This window comes from Mycteria americana, chromosome 1 (genome assembly GCF_035582795.1).
Source record: "Mycteria americana isolate JAX WOST 10 ecotype Jacksonville Zoo and Gardens chromosome 1, USCA_MyAme_1.0, whole genome shotgun sequence".
Taxonomy (NCBI): Eukaryota; Metazoa; Chordata; class Aves; order Ciconiiformes; family Ciconiidae; genus Mycteria; species Mycteria americana.
Window position 1 is genome coordinate 155,467,898 of NC_134365.1, and position 19,136 is coordinate 155,487,033.

The window sequence follows — 19,136 nt, forward strand, 5'->3', positions numbered from 1 at the left end:
GTTTGTTTATGACACCTATCTCAGTTGGTAGTAAGAGATATTAACTCTACTACAGCCCTTCTTCAGACGGTGTCCCAAGACCATCACAGCTGCGGCAGCACCACTGGTAAATCCAGAGTCTTTTAAATGTAGCTGGGGACCTTACTGTCTTGTCAACTGATGTGAAAGGAGTAAATATAAAAACCTGAAAGGTGATTAATCGATTCACTTCAATTGATTTGTGAAAGATAATATTTCAGCACCAAGCCAGCTAATCTGAGTAAAAACCTTGCAGAATAAAAATGCAAAACTTGATCCTTGATTTTCTACCACCATCTTTAGGCTGCTGCTGGTACAGGCGGTGGTGGCCGCAGTGGTACTTGGGAGAGGTGCAAAGATGCCCAGCAAGCGTATTTTAGTACTTCATCTCTTCTGTCTTACTGCTATAGGGACTTAACGTTGTCGGTGATTTTGGCCTGTCTCCGCAGGGTCAGAGCCGCGGAGGAGCTGGCAGAGCTCCTCGTGGTTTGCCTTTGCTTTGGCCGCGACTCGGCCTCTCCTTGCGAAGGGCTGGGAGACTCATCTTCTTGCTACGCTGCTAGGTTGGATGAGGAAACGTCGCCACTTTGTCTTGCAGCCTGCTTTTTGTGTACACCATGCTGCTTTTTTTCTCTCAAGGCTTTGTCTAGACATAATGCTACCCCTGTATTTCTCAAGAAGAGGACTGAGCTTTGGGTGAGGACGCTTCACTGTGAACGCCCTTCAGACCAAGCAAAACAGTTGGAGCCCATTGACAGAGGGTGTGTGTTTATTTACATATGACAAGATATTTTGAGCTAGCCACATACAACGGCATACGAGCAGCCGAGGGAGGGAATGGATGCTGAAACAGCTGTACCGGCCTTACCCACGCTCCAGCAGAGCCCTCCGCATCTCGCCGCCCTGGGCACCCCTTACCCCTGCCCTGCTGCCTTTGGAGGCTGTCCCTGGTGGGAACCACGCTGATATTGCAGAGGCTGTGGCCGTGGGAGCAGGCGAGGGCACCACGGCTCAGGGAGGGGAACGGCGTGCCTGTTCTGGGAGCTATCTGGCCAAAACGGCCTGGGGAAGGCGGGCAACAACGGAGTTGCTCCCTGGAGCTGGAAGGAGCACGGGTGCAGTGGGGCAGCACTTGGGAGGCAGGAGGGAGGCTTGCTGCTGGACTGGCAGCAGCCCCACGCAGCAGCTACTTTGGCATATGACATGCAGCATTTTTTCAAGTTAAAACATCTTTGTACCCTGTCCTCCTCGCCCCACATGCTCTCCTCAAAAAATAATCCATCCGCTCTGCAGAAGGATCTCTGCCTTTTGATCTCTGACTGACCGACGTGTTACAGCTGAACATATCAGCTTGAGGTGCAGTGGCTTGGAAATATGTGGAAAGGAGTAAAAAAACCAGGAGAAGTCCAATCCAATCTTGCTGGCGAGGGAGCCGGCATCCCTCTGCCTGAGCTCTCTCTCAGGAGCACCTCCTGCTGCCTTTCAAGCAACAGCTCACCAATTAAGGAGCAGAGGTGCTTTGGTCCCCATATTGCCATTTGAACACGTTATTGCACAGCCTCCTGCATAGAAAAGTGACAAGCTCCAAGTTTCACAACCCTTAAATTTATTTCCTGGATGTATTAAGGGAAGAAGGGGAAAATTCATAAATAAATGGGACAGCATTTAAAGAGAGTTTCTGGAAGTTGCCTGGAACAAAGTAAGTGGAGCACATCTAATACCTTGGCCAAAGGTCTTGGGTTGTCCTCCTGTCCCAGCTGGCTTCACCCTCTCAGGCTGTTTGTAAGGGCAGAAGCTATTTATCAAGTGCTTTGCTATTAAAGGTCAGAAAACTACCTCTTAAGAGTCTTTACATGGCCATTCGTTTCTTTCCAGCTGCTTATGAGTCTCCAAAAAAATCTCATCTTTATCTTCCTTAACAGCTGTTAAAATAAACAGTAGTTATTGCTAATGTGGCCATCATAACTTACATGTTACCTATTCATCTCCTTTCAAATGAAAGCCCAGAGAATCTACTTCAACAGCTAAACATCTTATTTTGATAATACAGTATCTAGACACAGTTTACACCAAATCTTAAAGGACAACAGAATCTGGCTCTTCTATTCCTACATCCTAAGTTAAGGGAATTGAATTGGGGTAGCTCCCCCTTACCAAGCTGATCTGGTATTCACCCACACGAATCTAGGGAGACTGCTAATTCTGGGGTCTTGTGTGGACACTCAAAACTTTACAGTACAGTTCATAATAACCATCTGACGTATGATACAGAAGGGGAATGGGAGTCCCTGTCATTTTGAGAGAACTGTAAATGAGTTATGGTCCAAAGTCCTCAGTTTTGCTCACTGACAACATCTGTGCAGAACAGAGAAAGGGTTTTGAATTCCAGCTAGCAAACAGCCTCTGTATCTAGGAAAGACTGTGCTCCAACTTTGAGCCAGCTATCTAGCATATAAGAAACCCAAGATGAGTCCGCAGTGTTTGCAATAGGAAATAAACATCATTACAGTTAAGAAGAAATAAATAATTTTTAGGCTTTTATATAGAAAACTCTTTACTTTCCACTACGGTAAATCTGGGCTGGAATTCTTTCATTCTTTTGCTGTAACAAGTATGATGTGGTTGTGCTCAGAAAGGCTGGACCTCCTTTTGCTCAGAACAGAGGTAGCTGTTATGTTAACAAGAGTAAAAAAAAGCAATCAAATCCCAATAGCAGCTTAGCTGGATCATGTAATTGCACATGGCTACCAACTCAGGCCCAAATCATTCCAGTTCAGTGTGAAATTCACCTCCTGCCATGGCATGATGGTCCTTAAAGCCATTAATCAGTGAATGTGCAAACATGTTCCTCTTCAGATGCTGCAAGCGTGAATGTGGTTTCTTGTTTCTCACCCAGCTGCAGCCGTTGCCAGACATGGACCTCCAACTTGTTCTGCTAAGACCACAGGATCAAGAGGAGCGTGCGTACAGGAGGAGGGGAACCACAGGATACCCAGCTTTCTTAGGGAAACCCCAACGGCGGTGTGCCGTCTTTCAAAAAAGGGCGTGTGGGAGAAAGGGAATCAATCTGATTACCTGGCACTGGCTTGCATTTTTTATCCTCAGCCTGCAGACACGCTTTAATTCCCCAGTGCCAGCTAAGTGAGACAGGATCACAAGGGTAAAATGGTGTTTTACTGAGATGGTCCAGAATGAGTAGGCAGAGGATTTGAACACACAGACCCTGACAAGCAACAGCTAAACAGACCTGGTTTTTTGTTCCAAATCCTTCAGCCTCTCTCTGTTTTTATGCGATACCCGCAAGAAGCTTTTAAGACTGTGAGACAAAATAAAACACAGAGCATGTCTATATAAAGGCATTCAGCAAGAAGCGCTGAAATTTATTCAAATTTTCATAATTACAATAGAGACCTCTGACTTTGAACTTCCAATTCACAACAGCAGTAAAAAAGGAAATAGTGAAATGGGTTGTATTAAAGTGCAATGATGTGGAGAAAACCATTGAAATAACACAAAGGAGGCTGCGGTGAGAAATGAAAGGACAGTCTCATCCCAGCAATGACAGCAATATATAAGTAAATTATGTTACAGATAATTTACAAAATAACTTACATAGATGAAGGTAAGCTGAATCTCATGTTGCCACTCCATTGTTAAATATCAGACTAAATATTCCCGGTCAGCCCAGTATTATATGGGATAATTAAAAAAAGATCAGAGGATTTCTGCATTGGAAAAGATGCCTGAAGTAAAACCCTGATCAGCCTTTATATTGCAGTATTGGAGGAGACCTAAGTATTTATGAATTGTAAAGTGACACATTCAGCAGCATGAAGACTATAAATACATCTTTTACATTGATACATTATATCTACACACATATACATATCTACACACACATATATATACACACAAGCACATACATGCACATATCTATGTACATATATTTATGTGTGTGTATATAGATGTTTCAATTTGTACTGACCATGGTCAGCTGAATTTTGATTGCGTCTGGGGTAGGGTTGCTTTTGCAACTCAGGAGTAAGATCATTCTTTAGAGTATTTGTCCTTTACGTTTCCTAAGCTGCAGCCTCTAAAATCTAAAATTCTGCCATAAAGATAGACTTGGGCCCAGCCATCAGAGGGTCTGATGATTAACAGCAGTTCCCATTGCTTCTGAAAAATTACGTTCTTAACGTCCACATTATTTTTAAGTAATATGATACATGAATCAGTTAAAAACCTATTTTCATATAAGTAAAAATATTTGAGAGATGGACAGGAATGAATACAATATTCTATACATGCACACAGCTCTGGACTGTTTGTAAGGATGAAGTGCAAAGAACATCTGACTGTGAAAATTTACAGCATTGGCTTACATCATACCTTGAAAAATGGCAAGTTTAGCATTACCGTTCCTTTAAAAAAATTTAAAATACTTGTCTGTAGCATAAATCTGACTCCTCTCTAATAAAGATTTTTTCTCCTGTGCTCCCCTTTTATAGAAAAATTATATCGTTGTGTTTTTCTCTTTGAATAAACCTGCAACAAACACTATTCGCTAAAAATAGGTCTGGTTTCTAGCCCTCATAGATTTGCCTGAAGGAAGGCTCCTGACCCATAGCGCAGCCGCTGTAGCTTCCTCTGCCTGTAACTGCATGGTAATTGTGAGACCTGAAGGTAACCATGCAACTACCATTTATTAAGAAATCATTTAGTGAATAAGAACATTTGTGTTCCATTGTGCACCTGTGTAAAGAAAAAGATACTACTAAATTGCCAAGGCTATGTAAACACAGTGATCTTGGTAAAGAATTTGGTTGTGAGGCCAAAATACCTCAGAAAACAGCTATTCCATTGCACACATCATTAAAAGGTTGGAAAAGCTAAAAGAATAGTTTCTTTTGATGCTGTTGTGCTCAGTGAATTGGTCATATCTGCACCCCAGTCTCTAGGGAGCAGAAGAATATCCTGAAGACCCAAGAGAAGAGAAAAGGCTGGACCAAACCTCCTTCCTGGCTGCTGTAAGAGTCCCATTCACTGCATTGACCAAGGTACGCCCTTGGAGAAAGGGGTTTTTGGGGAGGAGAAATTGTAAACTCAGATTTATTTTCTTCATACCTATCCTGTACAGTGATTGCTGTGTTATTAGTTTACAATAAGGATTTAGCACTGAACACATTTTGTTTGCTCACATTCAGATCCTGGCTGTTACAAAATGATACAGTTCTCTAGAAACCTGATTGTATATCAATGTGAAAATGTGTTCTATGGTAACGGCTCCGAAGCCTCTGCAAGACTCTATTTCAAATCGTTTAACTTTATTTACAACTTCACATTCCATGCACTTTTAATTGGGATCTTCTGGGAGAACCTGTACAAATCACCAGTGAAAATACCCAAAGCTGGCAACGCTGAACTGGTGGTTCTCTGTTTGAGTCCAACATCCAGAACTCTGCACAAAATGACAAACTCTGGATTTACCTTCCATGGAGGTGGGGTGAAAATTTAATGTTAGCCCTTAATGTCCGAGAAGCTGGTGCTGCTGGCATTGCAGCTATCACTGCAACTTGATGATGTGCTCAAAGTGCTGGAGGCAGTGCCTGATTCTGGGAAAGGAAAGAAAAAAACCCACAAGGAAACATGATATGGTGGTTGTTTTTCACACCTTTCTTTCATAATAGGAATCTTCAGAGAGACAATCATCTCATTTATAATAAATAGCCTACCAGAGCTGCTTAAAGATTGAGCTGATTTTGAATTGCCTATGAGCATCAGCAGATTGTTTGCTGGGATCCAACCTTCTCTACCAGTGCTCAGGTTCTTTACAGACCTAAAATAATATAAAAATAAAAAGTCAAATTGCTTCATTTCATGCCCTTGAAAGTTTTACCCTAAACATCTGCCTTCCAAACACAGTTCTGCGTATAAAAGTTTCCAAACACAGATCTGCGTACCAAAGTCCATCCTCCCCTTCACGAATCAGTTGAACTAGATCTCCACTTTTCACTGTAAATTCTTCAGAAACTCCTTTCTCATAATCAGTCACAACTGTATATTTACCAGGAGTCTAAATGCACACAGAGGAAAAACATAAACAAATTATTTCTGTTGAGTAGTTTAAGGTATGTTGCAGCTTTTGTTATGAAAATTTTCGTACTTTTCCCTCCTTTCGCATGCACATAGATGCTGAAGACTGTGTAAACATACCTACTGAGAGGCAGTAAAACTTTACTGTTCAGTAACATGCAAATTCAGTACATGAATTCTCACACCCTGCAAAACATTCAGTGAAGTGTTTTCATTACAACAATTAATTCAAATATCTACCAAAAAAATCCCAAGAAAAAAAACCAAAACCAAGCTGGCAAACTAGTGGCACGACGTACGTGTGGAAGTCTGTTAACGTGGTAGCTGAGCATGTCGTCGCTTGACTGCTGTACTATGGCATGAGCAGTCACGGTCTCACTAGTCTGCGGGTATACAAAGGCACAGATGGACCTTCCCAAGGTACAAACACAAGGCTGATTTTTTCCATTCCCCTAGGAATTTCGCCCAGCTGAGGATTTCAAGGCAGACACTTTCCTTCCTGCAAGCTTCCAAAGCATTCCTATATACTGCCACACACAATGTATCAGTAGCGTTTGCTTAGCTCAATAGGAAAGCATTTCTGGTTACCAGCTTCATCTCGCCTCCCCCTCCTCCTCCTTCTTCCTCTGCATCCGATGAATTCAGCGGATCTTCAGCACTAGACCAGCCATCATTTTCTTCAGATGCATCAAGAGAATGAGACGTTTTAGCCCAACCTTGAGGAACAAACAGCCGGCGGTTAACTTTGCAGCAGCGAGCCACTGACTGGGAGAAACGTTCTTCCCACTGAAAAGCTCTTAAGTGATCAACATAAACAGAAGGAAAACAGTACAGGGGGAAGTTATTACAGCCACTGGGTGAGATTCACAGCTGGCAAAAGTTGGCCCATTTCCATCACAGTAAGTGGATTTGTGGCAATGCACAGCAGTGAGTTTGGCCCTTTGGATTTATATAGAGAGAAATAGATCGAAAGAATGCAAATTCCAAATTAAAAAGAAGCTATTTCTCCCTTATATAAAGATGAACGATGGATGGATACTCTTTCTTGGGAGGAGGTAGAAGACAGGAACGTGCACTCTATGGGAAGAGGATGAACACACGGGGTTGTCACCCAAAGCAACCTAATCAGCCTGCTGGAACAAGGGATGGATGCACATAGCTTTGTTCAAACTGTGGAGCACTTAGGGCTGTCAAGAAATTCAACACAAGCTACAGGCACTCTGTACTTCACCTGACAAGGCAGCTTATTATTTAAGGGTATTCAGCCACAAGGATTACTTAATCACGCTGAATTATCTCGGTGTTAGGTCATTGCACCAAGCACCACAAGAACAATCTCCCGCCTGTCATTTACTGCCAAGTGTTCCTTTTTCTCTCTCAGGGTGAAGCATTTCATTTATTTACAAGGCTGAATCATACCCAGAGTGCACAAGATCCTTTTCCAAATAAAACTACAGTAAGTTTTACTAGTGGGATGCTTTTCACTGAGGTCAGAGCAGCTGCTAATAAATGTGTCAAGCTTATAATGAAAAAACAGTCATGATAAAAGACAAATAAATACTTGTAAGTAAGATTTTAGTTCAAGCCAAAGGGTAAAAACAATGAAACTCAATGAAAAGAACGAAAGGAAGAAGAAACCTCCCAACTTTTATGTAGCTATTAGTTACGTTGAGAAAGCACCAGCATTTTTGCTTTTCACTGCTTCTGAGGCATTTGTCGCATGGCTGATCATACCAGTGCATTAGGAAAAAGCCTGAGCATTGTCAGAGTAAAGCCAGAGCAATCTAAGAATCAGAGAAAGAAATCACACCCAGAGCACGCCAAATGGAGTGGGACTTTTACCTCGCCTGCGGTGCTGGATGACCTGCACAAGGTTAGAAGTACTGACCCATTTGGCCCTGTCCAGGGTTAAGAATGAACTTCCATCTGTGAAGAAACTGAGCAATAAATTCCTGCTGTATTCCTTGCAAATTTCCGTGGAAGCTCACATCTTATAGTTGGTTTGTGGGACACAGCTGAAACCCTTTCTGTTATTTCCAAGTTAAGAACAATGCAACAAAAGAAAACTTGGTTTCTTCTAATTCTTCGAAGCTCTCATTAGAAACAGAACCAATGAGTTGCACAAAGGAAAAAGAAAGTGAAATCACTGTAATTGCTCTGCCTGTAGCATCATACTCACTGGCCTGCTCATCTGGAACATTTGGGGTAACAGCTCTTGTTTCTCAGCTTCTTTCTTTTCATATATTGTGCTGATGTGGGTAAGAGCAGACCTGCCTGATCCTGCCATAGCAACAGTACTCCTACTCTTCATACAAGCTGGCACTCTACTATTAACAAGTCCATATAAAAGCCCATTTCGTCCTGAGTGGGGCAGGGGGGAAGTGGTCACTATGGTCATATTCTTATTAGCTAACTACAGGCACCAAAATTATGCATGCACATTCAATGTGCATGTGTGTATTCTGCACGGTGTGACTAAATCAGAGCTCCCTATAAAGGCAGGAAATATCAAAAAATGGCAGACAGTCTTGAGAAGAGGCAAGGTTATACAGAAATGAGCTTAGATTTGATAGTGCCAGGAAAACCAAGAATTCATTAACCGCTTCTCTTCTGAAATGGGCCCACAGGTTTCTTCACAGAGATAGGATCTATCTGCAAGATGTAATTCTGTCACCAATTCATTTTCCTTAAGCTCACTGCGATGTAAGTTGGAGTGATGTAGCAGTGAAAGGAAACGAGTAGGGGCAATGCGCTCTGCACCAAGGAGCTGTGACCACCACCTGGTGCAGTTTCACCCTGAAATGCCTGGGTCAACTGCCTCCTTATCCCACTGAGTTGGAGAAGGAGAAGAGATAATGTCAGAAAAGAGATTGGAAGGTGCAAGACAGAAAGAGGAGTTACTAAATGTTTTAAATTCCTTTACTTGGTTTAGTGGTTTCATAAAGTGAGAGGCTGCTGGACAGGACAACAAATCAGACAAGTCTGTTCTGAGGACTCAACAATTTTACTGTAAATTGGCAATGATCAAGGACTTTCCACCCTGGAAAATTCCAGCATCTGTGGAAAAGGCCACAAAACACCCTTTTCTTTCTGATAGCATTTTCAGGCCCTCAGGATTTCCCTGGCACCTGGAGATCTCAGAGGTTTGGCTGCTACCTGCAGAAAAATTAACCTTGTGGAGTTTCTGCATGGGTCTGGCCTGGGATTACATTGTCTGCTGCTCAGACAAGGTGAATGGTATTGCATAAAGTTTCGCTAGCACAGCAGCCGAACCTGCATCGTTTCCACAGGCTAGACAAAGACAAAGGCTGTGTAAACCTGGAGAGGAAGATGATGGTAGGGCTTGAAACAGCTTTGTCTTTAGAACAATATTTTCTAAAAGAGATGGTGGTAAAAAGAGAGTCAGGAAGAGAGGGACTGCTTTCATTGTACTCTCTAGTTAATTAGCCCCAGGGATTTGTACTCAAGCCTTCACCAACAGCCTTGCTGGTTAGAAATGGGTCATTTAACTGAAATGCTTTTTTATTCTTTGCTTAGCTGTGGGTTGGGAGGACAGGAGGCAAACTGCTACAAGCGGTTCAGTTAAATCATCTGGGGTTCACCGGGTGGTAAAAATTGCCTACTATCACCCAAAGAAAGATGCAACAGGACTGTGACTACAGTAATAAATGCAGATCTAAAATGGAAATTCCACATAACAGTGATGATCCTCACTCTGACTAGAGTACATGTGTTTCAGACTTTTTTTTTTTCTTTCCCTTTTTTAAAAGTTAAATCCTCTCCACAAGGGGCACAGTGACAGGAGGATGCTAACTGGAAAACCAAGTGTCTCATAGCAACTGGATGCCACTGTAGTTCTATTAAGCATCCAGCTTCTGGTTATTTCTTCAGCAGAACATCGCTTTCCCACTGCCCTCTCTCAAAAACTAGTTAGCCATATGCTACTTTATTCAACGCCAAGGTAAAACTTCAACCAGTTGTGCCATCAAAAACAGTATATACAGAAGCTGACAGACCCACTTGGAAAAACCCAGCTGATATCAATACTGCTGCACGCAACAGCATCATACTGGTATCGCCAGCGCTCTGATGTAACATATTACACGAGGGATGTGTGGATATTTGTGGAGTACAAGATGTGGTATCACTCTACCTCTTAAACCAAAAGGAGTTGGGTCACTCACTACTTCATGCCGTTTAGCTTTTTTGTCAGGACTGGTAGGAGAAGCTGCAGGAGGATGAATAGGCAAAAAACACAGAAGAGAGATATTGAAGAACTGGAAAAAAGAGAATAGGTGGATTGCATGCTAAATACCTTTGAGTTTACACTGGAAAACAAATGGATTTCTGTAATCACTCTAATTTTAGCCATCACTGGTCAATTACAGCAGAAGGAATTAATTATTTACATGTAGTTATTTGAAGATAAATTGACAAATGTACTTTACAGTAATAGATGTAAGTAGATGTAAACTTTTCTAAATGAACTAGACATCAACTGAATACAATTAATTTCAATTTTAGACAAACATTACCAAATTTAAACAATTATTTTTACATAAATCTAGTTCTACAGCAATACCTGGTCCTGTAAGAAGGATCATTGGCAATGTCTGGCTTTTAGCAGAAGGAGATGGAGTTTCTGTCAAGGCAAGCATGGGATATTAGTGCTCACCTCAACAGCATTAGATATGCAACCCTAGAGTCTCTCCAGAAAGAACTCAAAGGTAATCAGTTTTAAAAAGGCATTCTGAAAAGATGCTTGGAAAAAAAAATCATGCTCTTGAACAAGTGTCATCATCAATGCAATTCAGACTGTTCAAAAACAGCTGCTGAAAGCAAGAAGTGAATGCACCAGTGTGATTACTTGGCAGGAGGAAGCAAGAAAGGTCTCAGACTCCTACTGCCTGTTTCAGCAAAAAAAGTAAAGACCATTTCTGGAAGCATAAGGAAATTTTAATTTATTTTTGTATCCAGCAAAACAACGTTGTCATAAACGTTTTGCTGTAGTCATGCTTTGGGAATTCTGTTAGCAAGAACGGTAATACAGAAATAGTCTAGAAAACCTTGATTCCTTTTTGCCAAGTACAGGTGCATTTGGGGCAGATCCACTGAAGCTAGAAGCAGGCCAGGTGTCTGATCTGAAGACAACTTCCTTCCTCTAGGATTCCTACAGGAATGGCGCACTATAAGCTCCTTCCTTGGCCTTGACAGTAAGACTGGAGGCATTGGAAACTGCACTCCTTCCCTTGCATCTGCAACAGCTCCACTTCTCCCAGCTGCATCTCCCTCTCCCACTCTGGAACTGGTTTCTCTTGAAATCTCCCTGTCAGGGTCAGTGACTCAGGAACCTGGCTTGAACTTAGGAGAACAAGCTAGTGTGTACACTGAAAACCTCTTACACTACACACAAAAAGTGATGCTTCAATTACAGCCTTAAACAGAAAACAATCTAGCTTTTTTTAAAAAATTACCTTTCTGACTTTTGAGGTTAGTAAAGCCCTGCAGCGTAAAGCGCTTTTTTGACAGTACAGAGCATTCTGAGGTAGAGCTAGTGTCATCTACAAAGGAAGAGAGAGACACAAAGAAAGGGGAGAAGACCATGAAGAGGTCAAGGCAAAAAATTGTTCACAGCCCTGCCAGAGAACCAGCACGTTAGGATGGGAAAGGACAACTGAAAGTCCAGGTACAACAGAAGAACCCAAGTGGCCAGTTGTTGTCACTGTGCAGGGGCTGGTATTGCCACTGGTCTAGTAAATAATCTCCATGATGGGAACCAAAATTCAAGAGAAAAATAATACTCTTCAGAACAGATAATGCCAAGAAATTTATGCAGAGGAAGAGAAACCTGAGAAGCTGGGCAGCTCTAAGAGAAGACCTACTGCAGACTCGGGCCTCATAATCCACAGTTCCCACCTCCTTTTGGCTACCCTTCACTGAAGTGGCTTTGGGCCTGTCCACACCACACAGTGGAACGCAGAAACCCCCAAGCTAAGGGCAGATGGGACCAGCATATTGGTGCAGCGTGGGCAGCATTTTGTGGGTGGGCTGCCTTAGGGCTGAAAGCAGCACAGCCCTGCTCATTCGGGTGTAACGCTGTGTTTGCCTGCAGTACCGTGGCTACTCTGCTGGTGGATCTGCCTGTGCATCTGCAGTGCAGGCATGCTTTTGCAATTAAAGATAACAATACATATGCGTAAACTCACCTTTGCCTTTCTCAGGGTACTTTGGTGCTACTGTGGTGCCATATCCTTCTAGACTTGCGAGATCAGCTTTTCTCTCGTCCATTTTTTTGGTGTTTCTGATGTGGTTCCGTGAAGGACTGTTTATTGGAAGAAAATTAAGACAATCAATCCATCTCCAGCAAATTTGGGTCTGAACAGGAGTGATGACCTTCGGTCACGGGCTGCCTTTTACATACAGATATATAGGCTGAAAACCATTTATTAGCTGCTTCCCAGATCATAGCTTCCAGGACTGAAAAAGTCATTCGTGATTGTGCATTTAAAGACCACGAGCACATACAAAGGAGAAAGGCTCCCCTAACTGACTGCAACCGCATGTACTATGGCAGTAGGAGCTCCTGAAAAGACAGCTCAGGACAACTCGCACTCACTCTCAGCTACCGGCACACATTCTGTGCTGACAGTTTCCTCCTGAATGTACTAAGGAAAAAGAAGAAAAAGAAAGGAATAAACCCTGCCCCTCAGAAGCTCTTAACACAGGAACGGACGAGGGATGAACAAAGAACATGCGCTGAATCTTGCAGTTGGATTCCCATCACAAGTCCGATTTGGAATGGAATGGAGAAAGAACATCTCAAATACTATACATCTAGGAAATTCTCCCTGAGTGGTAAGTAGATGCATAAAACATGAGAGAGCTACTGATACATATTCAAGCATACACCATGTAGGAATGATTGAAGATATGAGTACATGGGCTTATGGGTACATACACATACCATGAAAAAAGTGAGTAGCAGAGGACTGTAAAGAGGTGTTACAGAAGGGCAGAACAGCAGGTGGGAGCAGAATAATATATAGGTTGGTAGGGTGAAGGATAAAAAACAGAAAAAGAAAAGCTTGACTCAGAGCTTGGGACAGTGTAGGAATCAACACATCACTTAGTAAAAAAGAAAAAAAAAAAAACAAAAAAAGGAGGAAAAGGAGGAACAGAGAAAAGATAATGTCCTGAAAAGGACAAAAAGGGAATGTGAAATTGGAAGAGGAAGGAAGAAAAAAAAAAAGCCAGGTGATGGAAAAGAACAGAGAAGGAAGGAAAGGCTGTTCTACATAACTCCTTTATCCGTGTGTAAAATATATAATTAGCTGTTCAACAAACAGAACCGTAATACCACCAGGATTTTGGCTGGTGCAGAAAATTACTTTTCTGTGCTGTCCTCTGTCAACTGGGAAAGCCCGTGCCACTTTTGTTCAGTTCAGGAGATGTACAAACCCCAAGCTTTACAGCTTTATAGTAGGAAGAGACCTAAAAAACCCTAAAAGGTAAGGGCCAGTATTAAGGGATAGGAGTAATGAAGAACTGCAAAGTGGATGTATTAGTATATTTGCAAGACAGCCAGGCTGATTTGATAACGTACATACTTACGTTGCACAAGATGATGCTGGCAGAGGTAAACTCTGTGTTTGTTCTAGTGTCCTGTGCTGACTAGCTTCTGTAATGGAGGAAAGAAAAAGAACGATTAAATTGATTTCTGTTTTGAGCTTTTCATTTTTACAGTCCTACACAGTGAAGACACAGTGAAGGGCAGGTTTTGAAGTTCAAAGAGGAGAGACATTTAAAAGACATATATGTATATGCAAAATATTTTACCTCTGCATGCCTGCAGTTGACTCGTCAGCACTTTTCTTATTTCATTTACCCAAGTAGCTTTAACTTCAGGGGTTGGTGCCTACTCGAAAATAAGTATAATCAGCCATCAAGCATAGAATACTTATTACACAGAGAGCTGCATGCCAAAGCACAGCCTTGGAGGAATCCTTCAAGAGGGATGGACAGATTCCCCTCCCTAGTCCTTCAGTGAACAGAAACTAGTTGTGAGAACTGGAACACGCCGAGGCAGAGGCTGTGCACATACTACAGTCAAACCCCAGCTCCCAGCAAACCCCTCCTCTAGTGAGAGCAATAGCAATGCTGTATACAATAACCCCCACAGATTTGGTAAAACATGATTTATTGTTTTTTCCCTGCCCAGAAGACTCTGCAATTGAAATCTATCATTTAAGAAACTACCTTATGACTTACTCTGTTCACTGTTGGGTTTTTTGGGGTGGTGGTGTTGGGGTGGGTTTTTTTTGTTGTTGCTTTTACATTTCCTCATCACTGTCTATTAGTGATATAATAAAGGAAAAAAAACCCCAGATCTTCTTAGAGTAAGACTTTTTTTTTTCCTTTCTCTCTTTTGCCCACCCCCCCCTTTCTTTTTTTAGGCAGTGGCATGTTATTTACCTGTATGATGTAAACTTCTTCCCTTGCATTATACCAGATTTCAAATTTTTTTGCATCACCTTTGACATTTTCTGTTATTCCAACCGCTGCCATCTGGAAGCAAAGAGAACAGAAGCTGACCTACCAAATTGCAGTTATGATAACAATGGAAGCAGGTGGCTGCTGGTATTCTTTGGTACCCTATTTCTGAAAAGCAAAGCCACATTTGGCTTCTCGCTCAAGGAAAAGAATAACTAATAACACATGATCGGCATGTTGGATGTAAGATATTTAGTGCTTTGTGTCAGCTTGGCTACCTCGGAAGGAAGAAAGGTTTAGGTATGTTAAATTGAGACTGACTCACAAGATGTCTTAAAATCCAGACCACCAAATCTTACATCTATTTTACATTACCCTGCTCTACTCATTATTACATTTTCTGTGTGATTAATGCAACTGCCATTCAGCTAGACTAGTATGGTTTGGATTTTCTCAAAGGATAATTTCCTCCTACCCCGACTCTCTAACAGACAGCAACACAAAGTGACACAGACCTGCAGCGCCAGTTAGGTTTGCCTGAAAGGGTGAAGTTCCCAGTGTAAAACTGTAACACATCTTCACTGACAAAAAACTAGAATGTTGTATTACTGCAGGCTAAGCCCTCAGTACCTTGACCTTACTGGACTGCTTGGTGTCTTACATTTAAGGAGTGTTTGTAGCTGTAAGAAGGTGCTTTCTCATATCCCTCTCCATTTTCTTCTCGCTTTTTACAGAACAGTACTGCTTTCTCGTGGAGGAAGAGGTGTCGCTGCATTGGCTTGAAGCGTGCCAAATCTTTCACCTTTGAGTGACCCTTTTTATGATCAGTCCAGACGTTGAAGGACCCCTGCATTAAAAGCTTGCCCAGCTCATTCAGGTTTCCCTAGAAGAAAAAAAGCGGTATTTATAACTACAAAGAGATAACATCAGAGTAAAACACATGCTCTGAACAGGTCTTTACAAGTTCTGTTGTTCCAAGTAATCTCTCACATCAGTGTTTATGTTGGGTTTGGAAATGTAATAAAAATAAAGTCAGTGCTGGATTTTTACACATAGTTTTCTCTCTCCCCAACACTGTTCAGGCAGGATTTTACAGTCAAGAGTACCAGTAGCAAAGATACAGAGATCTACACATAGAGAGAGGGGGAGGCACAATACACGTGTTTGTTTTTTTAAAAACTCTGCTCCAAAGCTCCTTACATTGTTGGTTTTTTTTAACTGGAAGTTTTGAGTGTCATTTTACACGTGCATATAAAGACAGTAGTGATTCCCATTTGGCAGTAGCCTAAACCAGACTCTTCATTATGATTTTCTGTTTCTAACTTGGTGTCAACTAGATCAAAGGAAGAAAATTTGGGTAGATGGAGCAAAATATTATTCATAGCAGCAAAACTTCAGAATAGTATAGAGAGATTCCTTTTCCATTATTTTTCATTACACAATTCAGTCTAAAGGCACCTTTTGTAAAACATTCTTCTCATCATTAATACACAGTATGGGGTATGCTGTACATATATCTAAGAAATAAATGAAAATAAATTAAAAAATAAGTAAAAATACTGTTACTCACATCATAGCCTGTAATGGCTATCTGGTGCATAGAATCATTAACTGCTTTGAGAATACCCAGTATAGAAGTTAATGCCTCCTGAAGATCTTCAGCGCCTTCACAGTTCTTACTGTACTTCAGCATTTCCTGAGCGGGCAGGGAATGACAACATACTTAGTTTTGGAAACAGCAATAACTAGGAACACTCAAATTTTAACACTGAATTTAAGTTTTTAAATTAAGTATTTAAAGTTTTGAAAGTTATCCAGTAAAGTTTTATACCATATAATCTAGTGGGTTAAATACTGTCTGGAACTCAGAAGACCCTAAAGTCTTACTTCTCATCTCTACTGCTAATTAGCCAAATATATTTTGTTCATCTAAATGTTTTATAAGCACTACCTAAGAATCTTACAAGACTAACTTTACAAACATTTTTCATCATAGTTGCTAAAAAAAAACCCCCAAAACAACCCAAAATTTGTTACTTTTAATATTCGTTACTTTTTCGAAGTGAGACAATGTAAAAACATAGGCAAATTTCATTTATTATTTGAATGATGCTGAGGCCTGGGATGCTAGCAACAGACCTAAACTTACTGCACTAAGCATTGTCTACACATTTAAAAAGGCATCCCTTCTCTAAAGGGCTTATTGGTGAAGCTGCATCTTCCAGTTTGATGCAGATAAACATAGCTGTGAGTTCACGTAGAATCCTCCAGACTTCATAGTATGAGAATAAGCATTGCATGGACTGCAGGAACTAAAGATACTTTAAATGGAAAACCTTTCAAATACTCCTCTCTTCAGACAAGCTTAATGTAATTAATTCTTTAAAAGCAGTTAACTTTAACTCAGTTTTAACTCAAGAGTAAATTTGGTCTAAGGTAATTTTTTTTAAACTACTGTTAAATACAATGATTGAAACGTGTGTCTATGTGGGAAATATTTCTTAAAACAAGCCAGCTTCAAACATGGCAAAAACTTAAGAAATTAATTTTAAAATTTATAATAGTATATTGCTCTTTCAGTATAGCATGTTTAAGTGAATCGCAATGGCATCCTTCCTAAAAATACTATACAGTGCTCTCTGTTAAGTACATTTCCTAGAACCTAGCAGGGCAAATTCCTGTAATATGCATGAGCTGACTACAACTGGCGAATAACAAGTACTTCAGATACTCTCTTTTCTTTGTTGCAAAGGTGTATTGGTCTGTCTGTTTCCCCTAATCAACTTTTCATTCTTCTCTTCAGCAGAAATATAAGGGCAAAAGAAGTTACACAAGGTGTCTCCGTGGTAACATTTGCCTGTCTACTAGCAGCTTTTTGGCTGAAAGAGAAAGGAACCGAGCTGAAAGTTGATAGAGTGGGATTCGTCTCCGTTTCGATTTATACATCTATCCACTAACTTTTAGGTTTCTCTCCAGCAGGATGAGAGAAGCAGCATTTAAAAAACCAAATGCACAAAATATACTTAGTGTTATAGTTTAGTAACACATACCTTTAGCAATAATTGGTATTTGGTTATTCTTTGAACGGGTTTCAGCAAGTATGAGTCCAAACTGAGCTTGTGATCGAGTTTTCTTTGACACTCCTGTAATCAGTGTTGGATTTCATCAGCACACTAATCAGTATTTCTGTTATTTGTTCTTGACATAAATGATGAAGTTTTTTTAAACTTCACCACCAAACAAAACCAACCACCCCAATATTTTAGAGACTCAAGCAAGCATACCTGAAAGAATACAGAATCTGAAAACTGCCTCCACAAACTTTCAGATCGAGGTTTATTTTGACAGTATTTTTCATAAATCTGGAAATCTTCCATCTGAAATTGGGAAGACAAGCAAAAAGTTAATAAATTCTTGTGACTTTAATAGACAAAGTTCATAAGAATTTTTTTCATAACCAATAAGGCTAAGAAAAAACAACAGAACAACAAAAAATGCAATTCCTTGAGGCATCCCAAGCAAAACCCAATTATTTAAAAATCACTGATTTTGTAACAGCAACTAATTTTGTACTTGGAACATCAGAATAAAACATTCCTGTTAATTTTTGCTTCAGTTGAATGTTAAGCACCTTATGAAGAAGCATATATTATATTTACGAATTTATTTCTATTACAATATGAAAAATACTTCTATGAATGCCAACCATGAGTCCCTCTGTGCAACTTTAAGTCTTTGCTCTTTCTTCTGTATACATTTTCATTTTATGAATGTGTTTTTCACTGGGAGTTGCAGTAAGGTAGACCAAGCAGTTTGTTGCCCCTTCAGCAACTAAATAGCATGACTTCAGCACTTGTTGAAAGCAGAAGGAAATAAGACTGTTGAAAATGTCATGGTAAGTATAGGAAAGACTAGGTAGGAAATCAGCAGGCACAGAAGTACCTCTGTTCCTCAGTTTTAGGAAACAGCATCTCCATGGATGTAGCCAGTAAATAGGAGGGGGAGAGATGGCTCCTCCCAGGAGTTTTAGAACATCAATAGGTAGAAACAACAGGAGACTGATTTCCATAAACAGATTCCTATTTAGCCTTTGGTATACTACAGGTGAGACTCATTGTTTAATAAATCCCAGATTAAAAAAAGTTTAGTTCTGTCATGGCTTTCTATTTTCAGAATAAAAATATTTTGGACTTGCTCTGTTGAGGTGTACTCTTTAAAGAAAACAGAAAAGAACAACAGCAACAACAATAACAACAAAAAAATCCAGTAAAGAAATCTAACCAAGTAAACCAGTCATTTATAGTGATGTGAAATGCTGCAGTGCATGACTCCATGTTTTCCTCACTGCCACTTTAATAAAGCAGTTTCTTTCAACAAGATAGTAGCTCTTTCAACAAAATTAATTGCCCCACACAGCGGAAAATATCCCCAACTCTCAATTAACGTCTACATTCTCAAGACAAACGAAGGGGATGTGGTGGCAATTACTACATAAAAATCGCTCCCATATGTTACAGTCCTAGAGGGGCTTACGA

The 19,136-nt window shown here is 40.7% G+C and overlaps 1 protein-coding gene across 3 annotated transcripts in view; it reads right to left on the reverse strand.

Annotated features, from left to right (window-relative positions):
- Nucleotides 1-3,397: 3,397 nt before the first annotated feature.
- The window catches only part of MCF2L (MCF.2 cell line derived transforming sequence like), a 102,901-nt gene continuing 87,162 nt past the window's right edge, over nucleotides 3,398-19,136 (reverse strand). The window contains exons 19-32 of one of the 3 annotated variants that reach the window (XM_075525598.1): nucleotides 17,886-17,978; nucleotides 17,652-17,744; nucleotides 16,172-16,297; nucleotides 15,263-15,484; nucleotides 14,584-14,676; nucleotides 13,948-14,026; nucleotides 13,723-13,789; nucleotides 12,318-12,433; nucleotides 10,694-10,753; nucleotides 10,265-10,339; nucleotides 6,700-6,827; nucleotides 5,979-6,091; nucleotides 5,751-5,854; nucleotides 3,398-5,630 (exon numbers count right to left, since the gene is read on the reverse strand). In XM_075525598.1, the coding sequence (XP_075381713.1) occupies nucleotides 5,536-5,630; nucleotides 5,751-5,854; nucleotides 5,979-6,091; nucleotides 6,700-6,827; nucleotides 10,265-10,339; nucleotides 10,694-10,753; nucleotides 12,318-12,433; nucleotides 13,723-13,789; nucleotides 13,948-14,026; nucleotides 14,584-14,676; nucleotides 15,263-15,484; nucleotides 16,172-16,297; nucleotides 17,652-17,744; nucleotides 17,886-17,978 (1,464 nt within the window). In that variant the 3' untranslated portion in view covers nucleotides 3,398-5,535. The remainder of the gene's footprint in view (nucleotides 5,631-5,750; nucleotides 5,855-5,978; nucleotides 6,092-6,699; nucleotides 6,828-10,264; nucleotides 10,340-10,693; nucleotides 10,754-12,317; nucleotides 12,434-13,722; nucleotides 13,790-13,947; nucleotides 14,027-14,583; nucleotides 14,677-15,262; nucleotides 15,485-16,171; nucleotides 16,298-17,651; nucleotides 17,745-17,885; nucleotides 17,979-19,136) is intronic. The other 2 variants (XM_075525615.1, XM_075525608.1) reach the window with 2 other exon arrangements.